Source organism: Phasianus colchicus, chromosome 6 (assembly GCF_987193195.1).
Source record: "Phasianus colchicus chromosome 6, bPhaCol1.hap1.1, whole genome shotgun sequence".
Classification (NCBI taxonomy): Eukaryota; Metazoa; Chordata; class Aves; order Galliformes; family Phasianidae; genus Phasianus; species Phasianus colchicus.
In genome coordinates, this window is record NC_143441.1 from 10,169,760 (window position 1) to 10,189,529 (window position 19,770).

Below are 19,770 nucleotides of genomic sequence, written 5' to 3' on the forward strand. Positions count from 1 at the left end.
GGTGATAATTCATTTCTATCATGTGCGTTCGTGGTTCCCAGTGCTTTAAAAATGCATTTATACCTAATGATTCAGTAAACTAGCTTAATTTAGAAACCTTCCTTCTGCATTTAAGGGAAATCTCAGTCACCAAGGGGCAGCTGAGATGCATTTAAAGCGAAGCCCTGATTTAACTGTCTCTTTTTTTTCTCAGCTTTTGAATAAGCTGAGCAAATTTAATTAATCTGCTCTCCTGGAGTCTGTAATTCAGTTGCTATGGTCATAGTGCAGCCATTCTGAGAATGGAAATAATAGGCCACAAAAAATTAAGAGTTAGACTGCGGAGCTGCCTGGTTAATGGGTTTTGTTCATCCTGTTTTCTGCTGCATGGAAGGTAACGCTCCTCTGGTACTTGTAGGAGATTTTCCCAAGCAATCAGTAAAAGAGCAGCCTTGTCAGATGCTGGGAGCACTGACTGCATCCTGTGGGAAATCCCTAGGACCTTGTTTACTCTTACAACAAGTTCCACAGGCTCTCTGCAGTGCAGTTAGGGTTGCTATCTAAAAAACAACACTATTTTTTCACCCCATTCTAGCCTCTGAAAATAGCTATATAGCTTCTGTGCCTTCTGTGGACGTTTCTGGCATTTCCATTCAAATAGAAATAGTCAGAATAACAATTCATACTTTACACCCAGGTTAATTCAACTTCTTTCCGTATTACAAAGTATAATTTCACAGCAGAAGCGGAGTAACAAGTCTCCAGCCATCCTATCCACTTATGTCTCCAGCAGAAAGCTTCCCTTTCTTCTGAAGGACACTAAAAACACCCCACTGGCTATCCAGTCTGACTAGTGTCAAATCAGTTTGCTGCCTTTAAATTCTAGTGCTGATCGTAGCAGAGATGAAACACGCAGATGTTTGGAAGACAAGAAGCTAATCCATCATACCTGTCATCTATAGAACTCCCTTCCTGGGGATTTAGATGGTTTGGCAAATGTTGCTTAGAATGACGTTCCATTTTCACAAGAGAGGAAAACTGTATCTCCTGCAGTATTCTGTTGTTACTACAGAGAAGAAAAGATGCTTTTCTTCTGGATCCAGGTGGCAAAGCAGAGAGCAGATCTGAAAAATAAAAAGTATTTTGAAAGGTATGCTTTATGTCCTTTGTGTACTAAGCTGTTTTGATATTAAATGAATTTATTTATGTTGAAGCGTGTTGGATTAGTTTCTCCTATATAAAAAAAAATATATTAGTTACAGATTAAAGTACAACTATTTAAAAAAATAAACAATCCCAATAATATTAAACAGTTTCCAGTACTTGTGAACACATATTTTAGCTTCAACACAAGTGGCAGTTGCATTGATGGCAGACAATACAAGTCTGTTCAAAACTTCTGCACTGAAGAAGGGCAAGGATTCTCCTGAGATGCTTTATACATATCTAAAGCAACAGTAAGCAAGGAAAGCTGAACGAAATTTTGAATTTTAAACATAAAGATGCCCTAAAATCTGGGAGATCACAGCCCTGAGGTCTCAAAATAGCAAAAGAACAAGTTCAAAGAACAAGAGGTTTTCAATGAGTGTCACAGGAGAGCATTAGGGAGGTATTTCAAGTTGTGCCGGCCCACTCCAGCTAATAAACCACATTTGCATAAGTTTATATAACTCCTGTATTTTCAGGGGCTGAAGCACATGCCTAACAGGAGCAGGAATTAAAAGAACACTGCAGTGAATAAATTAATTTGCCTTAGGCTCAGCTAGAGTAGGCTACCATTTTCTTCTTCCTTCTATGTTGATACGTTACGCCTTATTTATTTTCACCCATTTCTAGTTGAAATGTACACGACCAAATAACTAAAGTATGTTACAGCCAATAAGGAAAAGGAAAGGCGAGGACTAAACAGCAGACTGTGCCACAAAGCAAGGGTTAAACAGAATGGTCATTCTTCACGAGAGTCCAACTGCTGCACCTGCGTTCTCTGCTTGTCAGTGTTATTGCCTTTATCTTCCTTCATCTTTTCAAACTCTCCCATACTTCTCAAAGTATTGCTGGAATCACAGAGAATTCATTAGGAAGAAATACGTTATATAACCCTGTCATTTCTTTCCTAGTAATTTCACTTCATTTTCTAGTGTTCTACTTGCACAAAAGCCTCCATCTTGTGGTCAGATTCGCAATATAGATAGCTCACTTCCACATGAGATCAATTTGGTCTTTCAGAGAAAAAAATATATAAATATTTACAAAAAGCAAGCAATGTGGGATTAGGTGGTTTCTTAGAAGTGATTCTGCAGTTTTCTCTGTTCCACATCACCATTTACTCTTGAAACCACAGGGAACCAATTTTGGAAATGCTACACGAGTAAGTTTTCCAGTTGATCCGTAAGGAGCTTCCATATCAAGTGTCTGAATTGCATGGGACACAATTTGAAATCTGATTTCCAACCCAGTCCAACCCAACTCCTGGGAAATAGGATTTTCCTCTTACTTCCTTCTTCACACAAATGCGGGCAGTGTGCCATCCCAAGGTAATGGATGAACTGACATGAGTGCACACAGTTCATGTCAGGAGTACACTTCTGACAGACAAAAGTATGTATTTCTTGTTACCCTCCTGGACGTGAGGCCCCTCAGTACCACAGGGTAGCCAGAGCCTGCCTTTGGGGTCTACATTCCCAATAAACTCACGCTTGGCAGTGTGCAGCTCCTCATTTAACACGTCATGAAACCCAAAGCCACACAGCAACGCAAAGTGAGTAATATCCATATGGATGTTTTGGCTATGAGGAAAAGGCATCAAAACCAGACGTCATAAGTTGCTGTGCTGTCCACACGATACCTGTGCAGTGGCAAACCACGTGTGATGTGGCCAAGAAAAAACGTGTGTTAGAGACAAAAGCCACATGCACATTGATAGAAACAAAGGATTGCACAGCACATGCACGCTCACCACTGCAGGAAAGAGCAGAGCACTGCCAAGCACCTTGTCTCTCTGACACTCACAGACCAGCTCCATCTCGCAGCAGAGAAAGAATGAAGTGTCGGTGCTCACAGTGCCCTGCTGCGCTCTGCTCTTGGCACTGCTCACCTCCACGCACAACAGACACAAGGTACAATGTGTGCATCCCTCATACCTCATGCTGTCTTCTCAGTTCAAGCCCAGCTCCGAGCTTTGTGCTGGAACGCATAACAAATGTTCAGCCATTCACTTTAGCTACCTCTGCTGCAAGGGAGAAAAACTCTGGCAGAAAAACAGAGAAAACAACTGAAAGCAGAGATGCTTTGATTGCAATGGAACAAAGGATAAAGAACTTCCAATTCTACCTATTGCAATTGTTATGTGCAGCCTAAGTTTCTGCAGGGAACTCGCCTCAGGGTCCTGCTGTCATATCACTGAAACTGAACAGGCTTTCGTTCATCTCTTATCTCTGCCCAAAGTAACACTAAAACGCCAAGAATTAATAACTATTTACCAAGGACTGGAAGCTGCACACAACTTCAAACAGCTACAAATATCTGTCACCAAAGAAAACGCCGTAAGTCGGAAAGGGATCTCCAAGAACTGTGTGTATCAGTGTTAAGGAACACGGTGAGAAAAATTCAGTGTTCAAAAACATACATTCAGACTTACAGACAGTGCACTACTGCTGACTTTAATAATGTCATGCTGTAGCCTCGCTAGTTTTCTTCATTCACTACATTGGCTAGATAGGAAAATACCATTTATAGTCATTGTATGAGATCGTGAAGGCAGAATGAAGCAGAAAACTTCATGTTGTGCTGACCTTGTCACTACAAACATAGCGATTTGAGCAGTTTAGAGGTACAAGAAAAAGTTGCAACACAGTCTTTCAGTGCATCAGAGCTCTCATAGTAATACATGTAATTAACAGTCCAGAGACAGTCCTGCATTCTCTGCTTGATTTTGTATGTTGCTGCCCATCTGTATGCTCATGGGAGCAAATCCAGTAAATTTGGCTGCCACAAACATATCAACACACACAAATTCTCACCCCATTTGTGCAGCCCTGGCTATATTGGTAATGGAACCGATACTCAAAATCAGCTCAACATAAATGAACTCCTATAGCTTGTTCAACCAGACAAATGCGTTGGCTTAAGTGGCTGCTTTTATATTTATACCTCTCTGACATGAATTATGCATATGCATACATTAGCAAGCACTGTCTTTCGCTTCTATTAAGCTCTGGGCTGTCCTCTTGGGAACTCATTATCTCCAGTGCATTTCATGAAGTCTTGACTCGACTCTACCAGAACTGTTACTGCACTGCACCTTTCCCAGAAAGATGGTGATACTTTTCCCAGGCTTCTGTGGCTCAATTCGCTGTTGACTATTTAATTGTCTAACAGCAGAGAGCATTTTTTCCACTAAAACAAAAGAGTGAAATTGAGTTATCAGAAATAACAGTTTTGTGTGGGTTTTTTTTGTTTTGTTTTGTTTTGTTTTCTTTGTTGTTTAGGTGTTTTGTTTTTTTTTTACCCAGAGAGAGACACAGCCATTAAACTGGTTCTTGGATGCTTACTGCTGGAACAGTTTCGGCGTTGTTCCTTCCCCTGGAAATGTGCTTTCAACTTAATTTCCTGCTCTCAATGGAGATTTGGGATTTACTCTTTTTTCTAACTGTCTCAGGATGGCAGCTTCACCCAATGCCATCTCATGTGGGAGATGAGGGCCACAGAGATGACTGGCGGCCTGGAGCATCTCCCTTATGAGGAAAGGCTGAGGAACTGAGATCAGTGTGGAGGAAAGGAGGCTGAAAGGGAATTATAAATGCTAATAAATACCCGGTGGGCTGGAGTCAATGGATCGGGCCGGGCTTTTTTCAGTGGTGTGCAGCAACAGCACAACGGGCAATGGGCAGAAACTGGAACATGGAAGTTCCATATGGACACAGAGAAGAACTTCTTTACTGTGCAGGTGACAGAGCACTGAACAAGCTCCCCAGAGAGGCTGCAGAGTCTCCTGTGGCGATATTCAAGACCCTCCTGGACACTTTCCTGTGCAGCCTACCACAGAAAGCCTGCTGTAGCAGGGGGTTCAACGAGATGACCTCCAGAGCCCCTTGTGATTCCGCGACGCCAAGCAGCCTGCTGCTCAGCTATGCCCTCCTTTTCAGCGACCGAGACCCTGCTTAGGGGCTGAAACGTGACGAGAACGCTTACACAGCACCATCCCCTCCGACACGCTCACCGCCAGGCGCGCGGGGCACAGAAAGCCAGCCTTCCGCGCCCCGTCCCTCCGCTCGGGAGCCGTCGGGCCGCCCTAAGGGGCTGCGGGAACCCCGGGTCAATGGAGCCGCGCTGGGCGGCTCCAGGCGGGACCCCATCGCCCTCTGCTGACCGTCGCGCGAAGAGCAGCGGAGCCCCTCGAGCCGAGGCGGGCGGCGGGCAGGACGGGGCAGGGACGGGGCCGCTCGGGGATGACGAGGTGTGGCGGAAGGGCCGCTCCATCCATGGTAGCCCCTTCTCCCCGCGGACCCCGCAGCGCCAGCCCGGCACACGTGGCTCCCATGAGGGCAAGGGCGTCTTATAAGCAAGCCGGGCCCCGCGCCGCCCTCCCCGTCCGGGTTAGCGGCCTCCGTGCGAACTTCAGCATACGGCCGGGAGGCGGGGAAGGAGGGAGGGAGGGAGAGAGGGAGCCCCGCTCCCCCCGAGGCGGGGCCGGCCGCGGCCCCGCTGCGTCAGAGCTGTGCAAACACCGCCGCCGCTATTTAAGGGGCCGCGGCGGAGCAGCCCCCGACATCCCGCTTGGGCGCACGCCGGTCTCCCGCGGTCCTCATCGCTCCGGCCTCGGGGAAAGAAGGAAAGGAGGAAGGTAGGGAGCGGCACCTGGGGGAGCAGCCGGCGTGGCGGGGAGGTGACAGCCGCCCTTCGCTGCCGTGCGTTGCGAGCGGGCGGACGAACTTCGTTTCCCCCTTTTTCCGAAATGAAAAGGCGATGCTCGGTGCCGCGTTTCAGATACGCGGGTAATTCGTGTGTCGTTTAGAACGGGAAGTTGCCCTCCTGCCGCTCAGCGCCGGTGCGTCGCTTCTCCTCTCAGCCCCGTTTCCAGAAGTATTATTTCAGGTGCTGTGCTCAAACTGTGCTGCTTCCCCGGGCTGCCTCATCCAATCTTTGCTTCTTTGTGGAGGTGGCAAAAGATTGTTTTGCTTGAATTCTGGTTTATACGAAGGAGAGCGCAGTTCTGTGCACATCATTGCTGGTGCTGGTAAATCAGGTGATGGGGTGGTGTGAGATTTTGGGGTTTTCTTTTGTCGTGACACAACTTTGTTCCTTCTTCTCTCGTACAAGACAGCTTCTTCAGTGCTGAATTCCAAACCAAGAAGGGTGGGGGAATAAAGGCTCTCTGCAGAACGTGTCAAAATTGGTTATTTGTGATAACAGCAGATTGCAGTAAGAGCAAAACAAAGCACGTGGCTGCCTGGATCCTGCGAGTTTGTGCAGAGCTGCATAGGTTCCCTTTAGTTGTTGCTGGAATGCAGCTTCCAAAACAGAAAAGAACTGCATAAGGGGGGCATAGCATATACGCGAGGAGGGCTAAAACCAGTTTGCTGGGGCGCTATCTCCTCTTCCCAACAGATAGCGTACCTCCTAGCTTAACGCAGATCCCGCAGCTACCTGCATTCAAAGTTTCCTCAGAACCCAGCGCTTCCGAAGAAGACAGGGCTGGGCGTAAGGCTCAATGTTGTCCATCCGCTCGTTCCGACCGCCTGACGTGCCTTTCTCTCCCCAGCGATGTACGGCGGGATCTGCATCTGCGTGCTCCTCGCCGCGCTGTCGGTGAGCTCCCTCGGCCAGCAGCCCGCGGGCTCACACGATGGCAGCCCGCTGGCTGCTGAGCTCCAGCAGAGCCTGACAGAAGCCCACCGGCATTCCCGCTCACCCTCCTCGGCGGGGCCGCTGAAGCCCGCACCGCGGCTGGATGGCAGCTTGGAGCAGAGGGCGACTATCGGAGCGCTGCTGGCCAAGTACCTGCAGCAAGCCCGGAAAGGTACCGCTCGTCTGCTGCCTCTGTGGCACGGCGTTTCCTTCCGAGATGCCCGCATAGTAACCCCGCATCATCTAGCACTAACTCCCGCGTTCCTATAGGAGATAGGAAATAGATTTTTGCCTGGCTGTTCCTGAAGTAGAGACCATTTTCTTTCCCGCTTACTATAAAACTGAAAAAACAAACAAACAACCCAAACCTGTTTTTACATAGCAGTTGCCTTGGGACAGAATCTTGCAATTACTTCAAACCTCCCCAGCATTCAGTAATGGGATCGTGAAGCTCCAGTAGAGTACTGGAATCACAAGGCTTCACTTTGATTGAGTGATTTATTCGTTGCTTGAGGAAACAATTGTGTTACATATTTGAATTGAGTTACACCATGGGCAGCCTAATTGCTCTGACCACCAAAGGAGGAACGTGATTGCAAACCTCAAGAAAAAAGCACAGTACAGCTTGTGGGGTTATGCAGATGTTGTTTGCTTGCAATAGCTTCTCTCATCTATCCCCTGTACAGCAGGGAAAGAGATTGCATTAGAAGTTAGGATTACTTGGGCATATAGGGAGGGACAAATTAATTGACTCCCAGCCTTGGAGTTTGTTTAGGATGGAATTCACTTGATAAGTGAGAGCCGCCTTCTCTCCTGTCTCTCCACACAACTGTAATGCACATCTTTTCTCCTCTCCATAGCCTCGCTGCTGAGCTCTGTGCTAGGCAGCATCTCGGCTGTATTTTTGGTGGTGCATTGCAATAAAGAGGTGCCACCTGCATTTTATGCATTAGACGTGCTGTCACACACATTCATGCAGAGGAAAGCTGAATCAGAAACAACAGAAAAGCACTGCTGATGTATTTGGAGGGGCTTCTCACACTGTGAATTCTCGCAGCGTTCATTAAGGAATGCGTTTTAGCAATTCACGTGATCTAACGGAAAGACAATTCAGATACAGAATTCTACAGTTCACTGCTATAGTTAAAGCTGTTAATAAATAAGAATCTTGCTGTAGGAGTCTCCGAGGCAGACAAAAGCCTACAAGGTCTTTCTTTCCTTTCTCCTGTGTAGCCACTACATTCTCTTTGAATACCTGGCTGACGTTTGTTTCCAAATAGCTTAACCAGGTGAGGTGAGGAAAAGAGTTCAGACATAGGATGTATTTTTGGTAAGCATTGATATGAAGGAGAATTGCCTGCATACACAGATATATATATTTAACCCTACAAAGTGACATCTAGAGGATGATGGAATTCTTGTGGCATGACTGAGCTAGCTGGGCACCAGTGTACAGATGTACTTGCTGGTACGGATGAGAGTCACTACGACAAAGCAGTATTAATTTATAACAATGCTGCTCAACTGTTTTCCCATCAAAAAAATTATGTTCTCATTTAACATGAAAGTTCAGGGCAATGCTTCAGAAATCTCTGCAGGACATTTACATCTGTTTCAGCTTCTCTGAACGCTCACTAGAAAATTCCATCTCAGAGGACATGGAGGCTGGGCATTAGCAATCAGCAGTGATGGCATTTGCTCTTGTGGTTAATAGGAAGGCTTATTTTGGACAGTGAGAGTTAAATTTTCCCAGGAGGCTGGGGCTAGATGCAGCGTTGGAGCCAGACTGCTACAGTTCTGAAGCTGTTCATTGTATGTTGATGCTGCAGCATCCACAGGGACATCTCTGGTTATTTAAGGGAAAGTAATTAAGGTGCCCCTAGGGAATTTCTTAGGCTAGTTGTAACCTGTAGCTTTCACTTAACTTCTTCTACAGGTTTCCAGCATAAATCTGGCACCATGTCATTGGGAAATGTGCCTGACAAGTCAGTGACACGTGTAGTTTGCTGTCCTCTAGGGAGTCCTTGCTAGCCCAGACCAGAATAGCACCAGTGAAGTGTTTACAGCCCTCAGGTCACTGCAGGCTCCAAGATCCATGTGATGGTTTTGCAGTGTCTTAGCCCTGCCTGGTGCCAGAAAACCATTTTCATCAATATAACTTAGTATTTTGAGATATATATGAGAATTTCAGAGAGTTTAATGGTAGATAAACACATTTTCATAGTTTGTTGTTGGGGTTTTTTTTGGCTGTCTTGTTTAAAATGCCTAAAGCATGCTTAGTTTCTTTCTTTGGTACTTTTACCTCTGTAAGTCATTAACAAAACAATGCCATTGGTTTTGTTTTTAAATGAGTCGTGGTTATTACAAATCATTACACTGTCACCAAGGGTTCCTCTAAAACTCACAATCTGTGTAGATTTGGATTTCTAAGGTTGGTCTCCTTTTCCTTTTTGCTCAGTTCAAGCATTCTTCAAGCCTCACTCCTCATTAACTGCTACTGTGTTGGACTTGTCCCTCTTCCTCACTCCAGGCTCAGACTCAATTTTATTTACTGGCATGTGTCCATTCTGGCTTTCTTTATGGAGCATAGGGAAAAATAATTTACCTTCCACTGCAATTGTAGTTACATAATGTGATGATATCAAACTATTCCCCCCACAAATAATTTGTGTTTCTTTGATGCCCTAAACACGGGTGGGTGAAAGGCTGAAGCAAGGTCAAAGATCAGCATCCCATCCCACAGTGAAAAGTACTGTGAAAATCGAGAAAAGCAGTGGGAAGGCTGCTGACATAGTAAGAAACCCTGTGTGATTACAGTAATAGACATCTCTAGTTGTGAATTCCAGACACAACTTCCTGAATTTTGGGGCTATTCCACTTATTACAAAACCATTATTCTCAACTCTACCCCTCTTGTTACTTAGTTTGCACTGTAGGAGTTCCCACGCTTGCATCTGTGGCTTTTCCTTCCCAGGAGCCAAAGAAGAGAGAAAATGGTTTGTATATTTTGCATTTAAAAACATTGAAGTCACTTTCAGGACAATCCCACAGTGTTTCTAAGATGTTTTCCCCAATTATACAGACCACGTAAATCCACTGTCATATAAAGTGAAGCAGTGTGAACTGCATCATGCGGGCATCTGCTAACAGATACAGAACAGATCAGAAATGGATGAAAGTGTGCCTGCTTACTTACTTTCTCCTCTCACACGCTCTTTTCCTGTAGGTTCCACTGGGAGGTTCTCTGTCTTAGGAAACAGGGTACAGAGCATTGATCCCACGCACAGGATAAATGACAGAGACTACATGGGCTGGATGGATTTTGGACGCCGCAGTGCTGAAGAATACGAGTACTCCTCCTAAAGAACAGCAAACGATAGCAACAGGAAAGAAATCACACTCCCATGTCTGTACAGAACGAGAAAAATTAATTTGTTGTCCTCTTCGAATCAGTGTTTTAAACTATATCATGTATTTGATGTAAATTTGTCTGTAAGACAATGCAATATATTACATATGCAGAATTTTCCAGGAAAAATGTTTTCTTTCTTTTGTGGTTTCTCATACACCGATATTCTATTAAAATGGTTTCACTTACCCCTTCTTGTCCTGTCGCTGGGTATCTTACTACACAGAGAGGCAGGAGAGCACCTTTATTCTGCAATGCAGTATATCCAGGTGTTGCATACTCAGACAAGTCAGCCACTTTTTAGGGATATCTTGTGACACTCTGAGGAGAATTTGTCCAAATACCAACACAGCAGCTGCCAGAAAAGGCCTGCTATCCTCACAGTGACCCCAGCTGTGCAGAGCTGAGTGGTTGTAGTCTGTACCCAGCAGGGCTAAAGGGAGAAGGAAAAGAGGAATGACACCAACGTGTCTCCCCTCTCCTCTTATGAAGTAAATGTGGAAGTTCTGCTGATGGCTGTGGATCATGGAATAAAGAGAACATCCCCTGCCGTGTGCTGAGCAAGGCCTTCATTCGGGGAGGGGCACAGAGAGCTGTACAGAGGATGGTCCTGAGGGAAAAGGGACGGGGTATTGAGCCATCAGGTCACGGGGTGTTAAAGAGGGGTGCTGGTGAGGGCACTGAGCACAGCAGAAGCAATAACATCTCGAGGAGCTGCTCTTAGCAGAAGCTGAGGGAGCAGACGCTGCAGATCTTTGCAGTGCTGTAAGAGACACTTCAGCAAGTGGTAGCAGAGAATTCTCCCCTTTCTGTGGATCCCATCTTGAGAGCACAAAACTGCTTTCCCACGCACGCTTTCCCTCCTCTCAATCCCCTTCCAGACAGCCCCCTGCCAAGCCTCCTCGTTGGACTTTTCTCAGCTCCTCTCCAAACACTAAAAGTCTCAATAGCTGCATCATCTCCCCTGTCTTCTTCTTCACTGCCTGTGGGAAGACACTCTGTACTACCACTTTTTCTCAAGCAGGATATTAATTTTTTTTTAACTGAGGAAAATACAAATTAATCTAAAAATGCATAGATTAAAGCATTTCCCAAGGGATTGTTTCTTTAAAACACTGTCCTTCAACTTACTGACAGGAGCATTCAAATAACATTTCAAAAATTTTCTGTCCCCTACACATTGAGGACTGTCGTATTGCCAGGGGTGGGGAGTGGGTACAGATGTAATGTTATTGCTGAGAATGCTCTTATTAGGAAAGAAAGAAAGAAACAAACCCCACCACCTTTTTTTTCTTTTTTTCTGTCCCATGTCCTACAGGCAGGAGAATGGAGGAATAAAAACGTTTCATGCCATTCCTCTCCCTTTTGAAAGACACCACGGTTGGGCCCTCCTGCATCCCCAGCAGGTGAGCAAGTTCCAGATATAAAACAATGCTTCCACCCTTGCCAGACCACTAGTAATATTGCCTCTGATGCTACTCTAATACCATTCCAAGTTTGGTTGTGCAAGCAGTTAGGAGAGCACTGTCCTATTTTGCTTACCAGCCAACCAGCAGCACGATGGCTGTAAGGAAGCACATTGCCTGGGTGCTGGGGAGCTTCAGAGAAACCCCGTTTCATTTTTCAGTCACCATCCTGTTTCAATGGTTACGCTGCAGCAGGGTGTAGGATGGGGAATAAAGGGACCTGTGGTGACTCACCTGGCATCCAAATGGAGACATACAGAAGGTAATAACGTGGTAAAGTCTTCTTAAAAAACTGCACCTCCTCTCCTTGACTTTGGTGTGCTGCCCCAGCCCAGATCCTTAGGATCCCCCCTGTGAGTGCTCAGTGGTATTTCTGGATTTGGCTCCTTGCTGGGGTGGATCATTTCCTTTCTTTTTTTCCTGTCTCCAGGCTGAGGGCTTCAGCCACTCAGTGCAGGTGAGTGGTGGCCCCACGCTGAGTGCTGAGATGTAACCACCAAAGGAAAGCACGCTTTGCATAGGGGCTAAACAGACACTTTGATAGCTAAATAGCAAAGCAATAACTTTTTGCATTTAAAGTCTCTGAGGGTTTGATTTAATTGGTTCTGCTGCAGCTTTATCAATTAAGTTTCCAAACAGGTGCCAGGCACATCACTGTGAGCAGAGCAGCTGGTTGCAAACTCCATGTAAATGAACAGGGGAGAGCCTGGGGCCCTGCCTGCTCAGGGGTGAAAAGAAGCTGGATGAAAGGGGCTGCAGAGGTGAGACTCAGCCCCCATCCTTACTGCAGTGAGGGGAGCACTGCAGGGCCCAGCTCCAGCCCTGAGCCCAGAACAGGCCCCAAACTCCTTCTTCCTGCCCATGCAGGAATTCACAGGCCAGGAGAAATGCAATGTCCTAGCAAAGTGGTAAAAGGCGTCTCTTCCTCTGATTTTAAATTCCTCTTGAAGAGCAGAAATCTGGCTGTTAGAGCTTTAATCATTCCTAAGTTCTTGTGTCAACAGAGCAGCATTTGAATTCAGCAGCACAGCTTGAAGCTTAGTCCAGCAGGACAAAAATCTCTACAGGCTTTTAAATACAAACACTATTGATTTCCTCAACGTGTGCCATTCTCACATAAAAGCTCACTGCCTGTGTTACAGCTCAGGTAACTTTCAGCTCTTCTGTTATTTTCTTGCTGCTCTGTGCACTCATTTGGCTTGTTGTGAGGAACCGGGGGGGGGTGAGCAGGGCAGCGAGATGTCAGAGCACACACAGCTGGGCAGCACTGAGACCTCAGCACAAACGCAGCTGCAGCCATCAGGTCCTGACCCTACCAGCAGGATGCAGCTCACAGCTCACTGCAGTGCTGGATTTTTGGATACAGTGTGGGAAGCTGCTAACAAAAGCATTCAGGAAGTTGAGGACTAGCGTTCAATCTGTGCACCACTGTGTTATTTTTTAGAATTTAGAACTGCTCAGGTTGGAAAAGACCTTAAAGATCTTTGAGTCCAACCACAACCATACCACCCTCACTCTAACAACCTTCTGCTAAATCATGTCCCTGAGCACCACATCCACTGCTTTGGAAACATGCAAAAGAGAGGAGGAATGAACCCCACAAGGCTGACGTACCACTCATGTTCCCCAAAGACCATCTCATGCCCACAGCCCTGTCTCCATCAGTTCTCAGCAAACAGTCTCCTCTTACCTCCTCCCCACCCATCACCCCAAGGTGGACAACCATGTTTTTGGCTGTGGTGAAGATGCATCTAGTGAAGTTTCTGAGATATTTGGATATTGCAAAGAGGAGGAACACTGCTGTGCACGGGCAGCAATTCTTCACCCATTTGGCCCTGTGAGGCTTAGCTCATGCTCTAGTTCTGCTCTGCTTTGAAATTGCCTAAGTACATCAAATACATGGGCTGAGCTTCCAGGTGGTTCATGCAGTTTTCATTACCCTGTGGCACAATTCGGTCCTGAAGTGAGAAACCAGGAAACCTTCCCATTACCAGCACTGTTAACAGAAACAGAAACTGGGTGGTGTTCTATATACCCAACATCCTGCAAAATCCACTGCAGTCACTGTGGGACACATCCACGAAGGACAACTGTCCTGCATCCAGGTAAAAGGTCAGAAAATAATGATACAGAACAAGCAGCCAACCGCATGTATTTGTTCTTTCCAAAGCCAGGGATTTAGGTCACTGCTGAAGCTGTCATTTGCACCAGTAGAGATGAGTTAGGGGAAAAAAAAAAAGAAAAAAAAAGATATTATTCTTGGAGGGAGACAAGATACAGAAAAGGCAATACCCCCCCAAAAAAGTGCTTCCTGTGCTATAGAGATACTGAGCTCACCCAGGGCCCCAGCTGTCACCAGAGAGCCACAGCACCTGCACAGCCTGCAAGGAGCAACAGTGGCTGAGAGAGACACGAAAGGGAATCAGGTAGGGAGGCAAACTGTGTGCGGATGGGGATGCTGCTGAGAGAATGGAACAAGAGCTCTGATCTATCATTTGAAAGCAACTATGCAACCACAAGGCAGCCCTTTCTCATCACCTGGGAGTTCACTCAGTGAGCTGTTTCTCTCTCAGTGCCAAGGGCAGTGCCACAGCCAATAGCAGAACCTGGCAAGTCCCTCCTTACTCATCGCTGCACTTATCATAGAATGGTCTGGGTTGAGAAGGACCACAATGATCATCTAGTTTCAACCCTCCCTGCTGTGTGGAGGGTCGCCAACCACCAGACCAGAGCCACATCCAGCACATTTTGTCACTATGGCTTTTGCATCATATTAAGGAGAAGAGTTCACATCCCTCTCCCAGTGAATATACACAAGCCACGTAATGTTTGGTCATTCTTTCTTGGAATTCTAATAGATACAAAAAGCACTTACTTCACTGGTTTTTGTTTTTTTTTTGTTTTGACCTGATCTCCATCAGTTCTGGCACTCTCCCAGTCTCAGAACTTTTCAGCCACTTCTATAACTAGGAATTTAAAAACCAAACATAGCGATGGCCTCTTCCTTTTGCTTTGACTGAGAGATGAAAGCAGAAGAAGCTGGAATATTTATCACCGTAAGAGAACAGCAAAAAGCTGAATAATGCACAACAATGCAACTTTTTTTTTGTTTTGTTTTTGTTATTTTATTGATATTAGTGAAGAAAATCTAAATTTCATCCTTCTGATGTGGTACAATTGCTTTCTCTGGTGGGCCGACAGCTCTGACTGCTTATTTAAAGGCTGAGTAATGCTTCCCAGTTGCACGATTAGTTTCTACAATTTAAGTTCTCATACAGTATTGCTTTCTTCCTCTGGGTATATAAAATGGTCCATTGAGTTTGTGATCCTCCAGAATCAACTGTTATTCTATCTACTGTTTTAAGATACATTCAAATAAAAAGGTACTTAAGTTTACTCGCAATAAGTGCACACATACAACAGCAAAGAGAGCTGATGACATTTTACTAAAACATTTTAGGTTCATAGAATAAATATAAGTCTCCAAACACATGCAGTAACTGACCGATGTGTTTTTTCTTTCTCAAAAAATATCCTTAGTGTCCATAGCACTACTGCAATAACTACTTCATTCAAAAAAAAAAAGAAAAAAAAAAGAAAAAAAAAAGAGAAAAATCACCTATCTCTTGTCACAAAGACTAAAAGACAGCTTCATTTATACAAGAAATTATCAGTGCTAATAATTTAGTAACAGTCTGGTACAAATTCAATTCACGGCAATGACACGGAGTGTGATTATGGTGGCAACAAACAGGGAGCTTGGTTTAGATGGCACCGAACTGCCAGGAGAAGAAAGCAGATGCTAACAGCCCCATGGGCTCCTTTCCCCCCACCCATTTCAAAAAGAACACCGTGGCTCTGCTCATCTATAGAAACAAGCTCCCTCCAGTCCGCTCCCATTTCTTTCAATTCCCTGTACAAACACCCAGCAGAGGTTTGGGAAAAACAAGCAAGAAAACTGCAAGTCAAATTAGGATCGTTTGGCCACAACTCAGTGGTGGGTAATGTCTTTAGGTTCTTAACTGAAGTTACAGGTTTGGCATTGGGAGGGGTGGTTTGTTGTTGCAGTTGCCTTTTTTTTACCAATTTAAATCCACTGCAAAATAAATTGTTTCACATACTCTTACCTCTGCTAGGATCAAAATTAGGAATAAGAAGGTTTCTTTGAAAAAAAGAAAACAGAAACTGGGCAGGGAATATTCTCACTCTGCTTAGAAGACCGTGGTTCTCAATCAGCTTATTGACTGCAAGGTGCATTTCCCATCTTGCACCATTCCATTACTAAATGTTTCTGTGGTTCTCTGCTGAGGTTCCAAGGACGCACCTCTTCCTAACACTGGTTTTGCTACATGTTCTCACATAACATTCTTATCTGTCAATCCATTCCGCAACTCCAACTTCTAGGAAGTCAGAGCCACGTTTACCTCATGAGTTGTGAAAACTGTTCTTTGGGCGCACTGACAAAGCGTGTTTCAGTGGCAGCAACACATAGTAAAGCATTTTCCCCTTTCACAACCCAGTGCAGCATTGAAAAACAAAAACTACAAAGAAGTCACACAGAATGTAAGCATGCCAAATGAGACAGCAGTGGTAGAAATATGTCAATATTCCAGGTACCCAGTAGGCCTGCTGACCTCTACACAGTATTAGTTCAAGTTTATCGTATCGAAGAGGAGGAGAATACAGAACAGAAAAGTTTCATCCATTCAGGCATAACAGCCAGGCACTCCAATAACTCAGCTCAACTCATCTACAAAAGCAAAATCAAAACTATCAAGTGTTAAACTGAGTGCTTTATCAAAGCATAAATGCTCCCATGCTTCAAGTGATGAAATGCGAGTTCTCACATAACATACTCAACAGCTTCCCATGCACCTTCAACTCAAGTTAGGCTAGCTACAGAATTCATGTTTTTCCTAGTCAAGTTGTCTTGGTTATGTTCTTTTATACTTGTTTTTTTTCAGTGCATCTTAAAAAAAAAACCTTTTCAAAAGGTTAGCAAGTTAACCCTAATACAGCAATCATAACGTAGAGCCTTTTGCACTCAATCAAACTGTAAAATAATCCAATTAGTTACAAGAGAACTGGTACATATTTACACATTTATACAAAGTTTACACATTTCTCCCGTTAGGCACGAAGTTGATTTGTCAAACTCAAGAGGCAATGAAGGGGTGGTGGGGAGAGGAAAAGAGGACCGGAGAAAGAATCTGAGTATTTCCATTTAAAAAGACTAGCTGTAAAAACAAAAGTCCTTCATCGTAAGCTAGTTTGCTTTGGGAGCTTGGTTCCCATGAGGATCCCCGAGGTGAGGGATGTCGGGCCTTTCATCTGCATGCTGGAACCCACCATGGTGGGGAAGCTCCGGTTCCTTCGGATGCCAGTGTTCAGCTGGATGCCCCCAATGGCACTGGTCACAGCAGGACAGCCCAGCGGGAGAGTGTCTGGTGCCAGGCCTCTGGGAACAAGTGCCCTCCCTGGTCCTTGTGCCCCACAGACAAGAGGTCCCTGGTCATCAGTTAAAGGAGGAGCTGGCGCTTGCCCTGAACTCACAACTTTGGCAATACCAAACCTCCTGACCTTGTCCACAAGATTAAGGTTGGAAACAGACACGTCGGTCTGACTCTCACTGTTCCTGATGTTCTTTTTATTCCTCACCTCCTTCAAGATGGAACTAGCAGGCTTCGAAGCCAAGAAGTTGTCATAAGGTGGGCTGGTGCACTTGAACTCAAAAGACGGAGGGGAAGAAGAAGGTGTCTGCATAGGTGAGTTTGGTGGAGTGGAAGGAATGATTGCCATCTTAGGGGAATACGTGTTCAGAAGGGTGCCTTTGCTGGCTCTGTCCCAGCTCTGCGGATTGTACACCGCTGCCGAGATGCCCCTTTCCTTCAGCAGCCACACCAGCCCCAGAGATGTGCTCATTGTTGTCGTGGATTCCCGCAGGTTTGTGAAGGATTCGGCCAAACTCAGACGCCGAGGAGTACAGGGAGTAGCCACCGGGGTGCCTTTCAAGTTGCCAACGCTGCCACAAGCTGGAGTAGGTGCTGCGTTAAGGCTGAAAGCAAAGAAGCAATCAAATTACTCTCTCGTTAAGGAATTAAAACTGTAAGCAAGATTCTTAGCCTTGAGAAGGGACTTCTATCCATTTGGAGAAAATGTAAATTTCCCAGCTCCTCACAAATGTCAGCAACACAGAAACACCTCTTACAAAATGCATCTCTCCTCTATGCTGACAGTTTCAAGGGATTAGTGCATTCCTCAACAACCCACCCCCAACATTTCTTCTGATAAACTATTAAACTGATAGGTTTGTGAGCAACTTCTTTGGCTTTTCTTCCTGACCTACTGGCCATGAGCTCTCACATGCTTCCAGGAGACAAGGAAACAGTGGGATAGTCTTCTAGTGTGGCTTCTGAGTGCACCTAACTGCTGGGCATTTTGATACTGCTGGGTCACAGCAGAGCCAAGGGAAGAGGGGAACATACTTGCTACAGAAACATTTGTGGCAATGCTTCTGGAATTTGGAATTTTTACCACCAACATGCACTTCTGCAAGGTCTTCCTCCCTTATGTAGAATTTGCCTATGTTTAAGGAGAAGGGGATGTGGGACCTGACTTTTGATGGTGATGCACAGTGGTGTGAACAACCATCAAAATGAAAAAAATAAAGTCAAACTCTTGGTCATCAAGGCCAGCAGGTAGCTGATAACTAAGCAGCGAGCTGAGCATGACAAAGAGCCATTCTACTGTTTATTCAGTTACAATAGTGGTTTCTACAGTTTGAAACATGGCTAAATTTTCTCCTAAATCTAGTTCTTCCTTTTCAAAATAAACTATGTTTAAGCAGAGGGCAAGCAAATGTTACACTGGCAATGTACATTTAGAGCAAAAGGCAAACATCACATACTTATAGTTATTGCTGTCTTACTGAGTATTTCTTCTTAAGCTGGTTATTAGAGTTTGAAATTTCTCAAGGCATATCAAATAGCATTCATTTTTATTAGATCATCCTCTTTCTAGTAAGTTGACTATCTGAACAAAGACCTAATGCAAGCATCTATTTCAAATGAATTATCGGTACAAAGGCAACATTCTAAATCCTTTGTACCATAGTATGACATCTCGTAGATCTGAAAGTTTGAGTGTTTCTGACACTACTGTGTCATTCTTAAAAAATTAAAAAATTAAAAAATACAATAGTTGGTAGTCACAGATTTGGTCAGCAAAGACCCATTTACCTACATATAATCCCAACTCAAAATCTGTGGCAGTCCAAGGTACACCATTCATCACCAAGCCATGGTGTACTCAGTTACTGCAGAAATAAGGTGTGTAGGTCACCCATAACTCTTCAAGTTCACATCTTTTGGGGAGAATCCCAAGGGTGCTATGGAGCTTTAAAAAAAAGTTTTCTGGCAATTTCTAACCATGCTGAGGATATCATGTTTTTGCCATGTATGTTCACACAAAAAAAGCAAATTCCACAGTAATATTACCTTAAGCATTGATTCATTCCTCTAGTGGCATTCTCAAAGTCTTTAACAATGCAAAAGCTGATGCTAACAAGAATTTACTGACCTGAGAGCTCATCACTGCTCAGAGATGGACATCTTCCTCATTACCTTGCCAGGTTAGCAAATAGAAAGCACTCAGCAAAGAGTCAGACAAACACCAAAGCCAAAGCAAGAGAGGGATAAACTAAGCAGGTGGGAGGGGGAATAGGGGTAAGGGTGAGATTTCTTTTTTCCAAAGAGCCAAGCTGTTGTATTGGTTCAGCCATAGCATGCAACTTCAACTGCAGTTGGGTTCTCTGCACCAAGGAATGAATCAAATAGCCATACTGAAACAATCTGGCTGTATTTCCAGGTATAGATAAGCCTCAGGCCAAATAATTGCTTTTTTTTTTTTTTTTCCCCGCACAAGGACAAAAGGGCCTATATAATCACAGACTCATTTAACCTTATGTCAACACTACTATGGCTGAAATGAGAAATCCTAGGAGGTTTTGTTGAGTTTTTGATGAGAACTTTGTATAATCGCATACAGCAATCAGCTGACGTGACAAACTCT

At 44.8% G+C, this 19,770-nt stretch overlaps 2 protein-coding genes across 8 annotated transcripts in view; one reads left to right on the forward strand and one right to left on the reverse strand.

Moving 5' to 3' along the window:
* The first annotated feature begins 5,661 nt into the window (after positions 1 to 5,661).
* CCK (cholecystokinin) lies at positions 5,662 to 10,363 on the forward strand. The gene is made up of 3 exons (XM_031590028.2): positions 5,662 to 5,821; positions 6,740 to 6,997; positions 10,052 to 10,363. Exons 2-3 carry the CDS (start codon positions 6,742 to 6,744, stop codon positions 10,186 to 10,188), a joined length of 393 nt encoding a protein of 130 aa, XP_031445888.1. The 5' UTR covers positions 5,662 to 5,821; positions 6,740 to 6,741; the 3' UTR covers positions 10,189 to 10,363.
* Positions 10,364 to 14,793: 4,430 nt separating this feature from the next.
* Positions 14,794 to 19,770, reverse strand: part of TRAK1 (trafficking kinesin protein 1) — a 129,639-nt gene continuing 124,662 nt past the window's right edge. For 5 of the 7 annotated variants that reach the window (XM_031590375.2, XM_090142408.1, XM_031590370.2 and 2 more), the window contains one exon: positions 14,795 to 17,755. In XM_031590375.2, coding sequence (XP_031446235.1) covers positions 16,957 to 17,755 — 799 coding nt within the window. In that variant the 3' untranslated portion in view covers positions 14,795 to 16,956. Of the gene's footprint in view, positions 17,756 to 19,770 lie in introns of all 7 variants that reach the window. The other 2 variants (XM_031590368.2, XM_031590371.2) reach the window with 2 other exon arrangements.

Bases quoted from the DNA above. Each gene is read 5' to 3' on its own strand.
- CCK (XM_031590028.2), top strand. From the start codon at position 6,742: ATGTACGGCGGGATCTGCATCTGCGTGCTCCTCGCCGCGCTGTCGGTG. The intron at 6,998-10,051 runs GTACCGCTCGTC...CTTTTCCTGTAG, and splicing joins CCTGCAGCAAGCCCGGAAAG to GTTCCACTGGGAGGTTCTCT.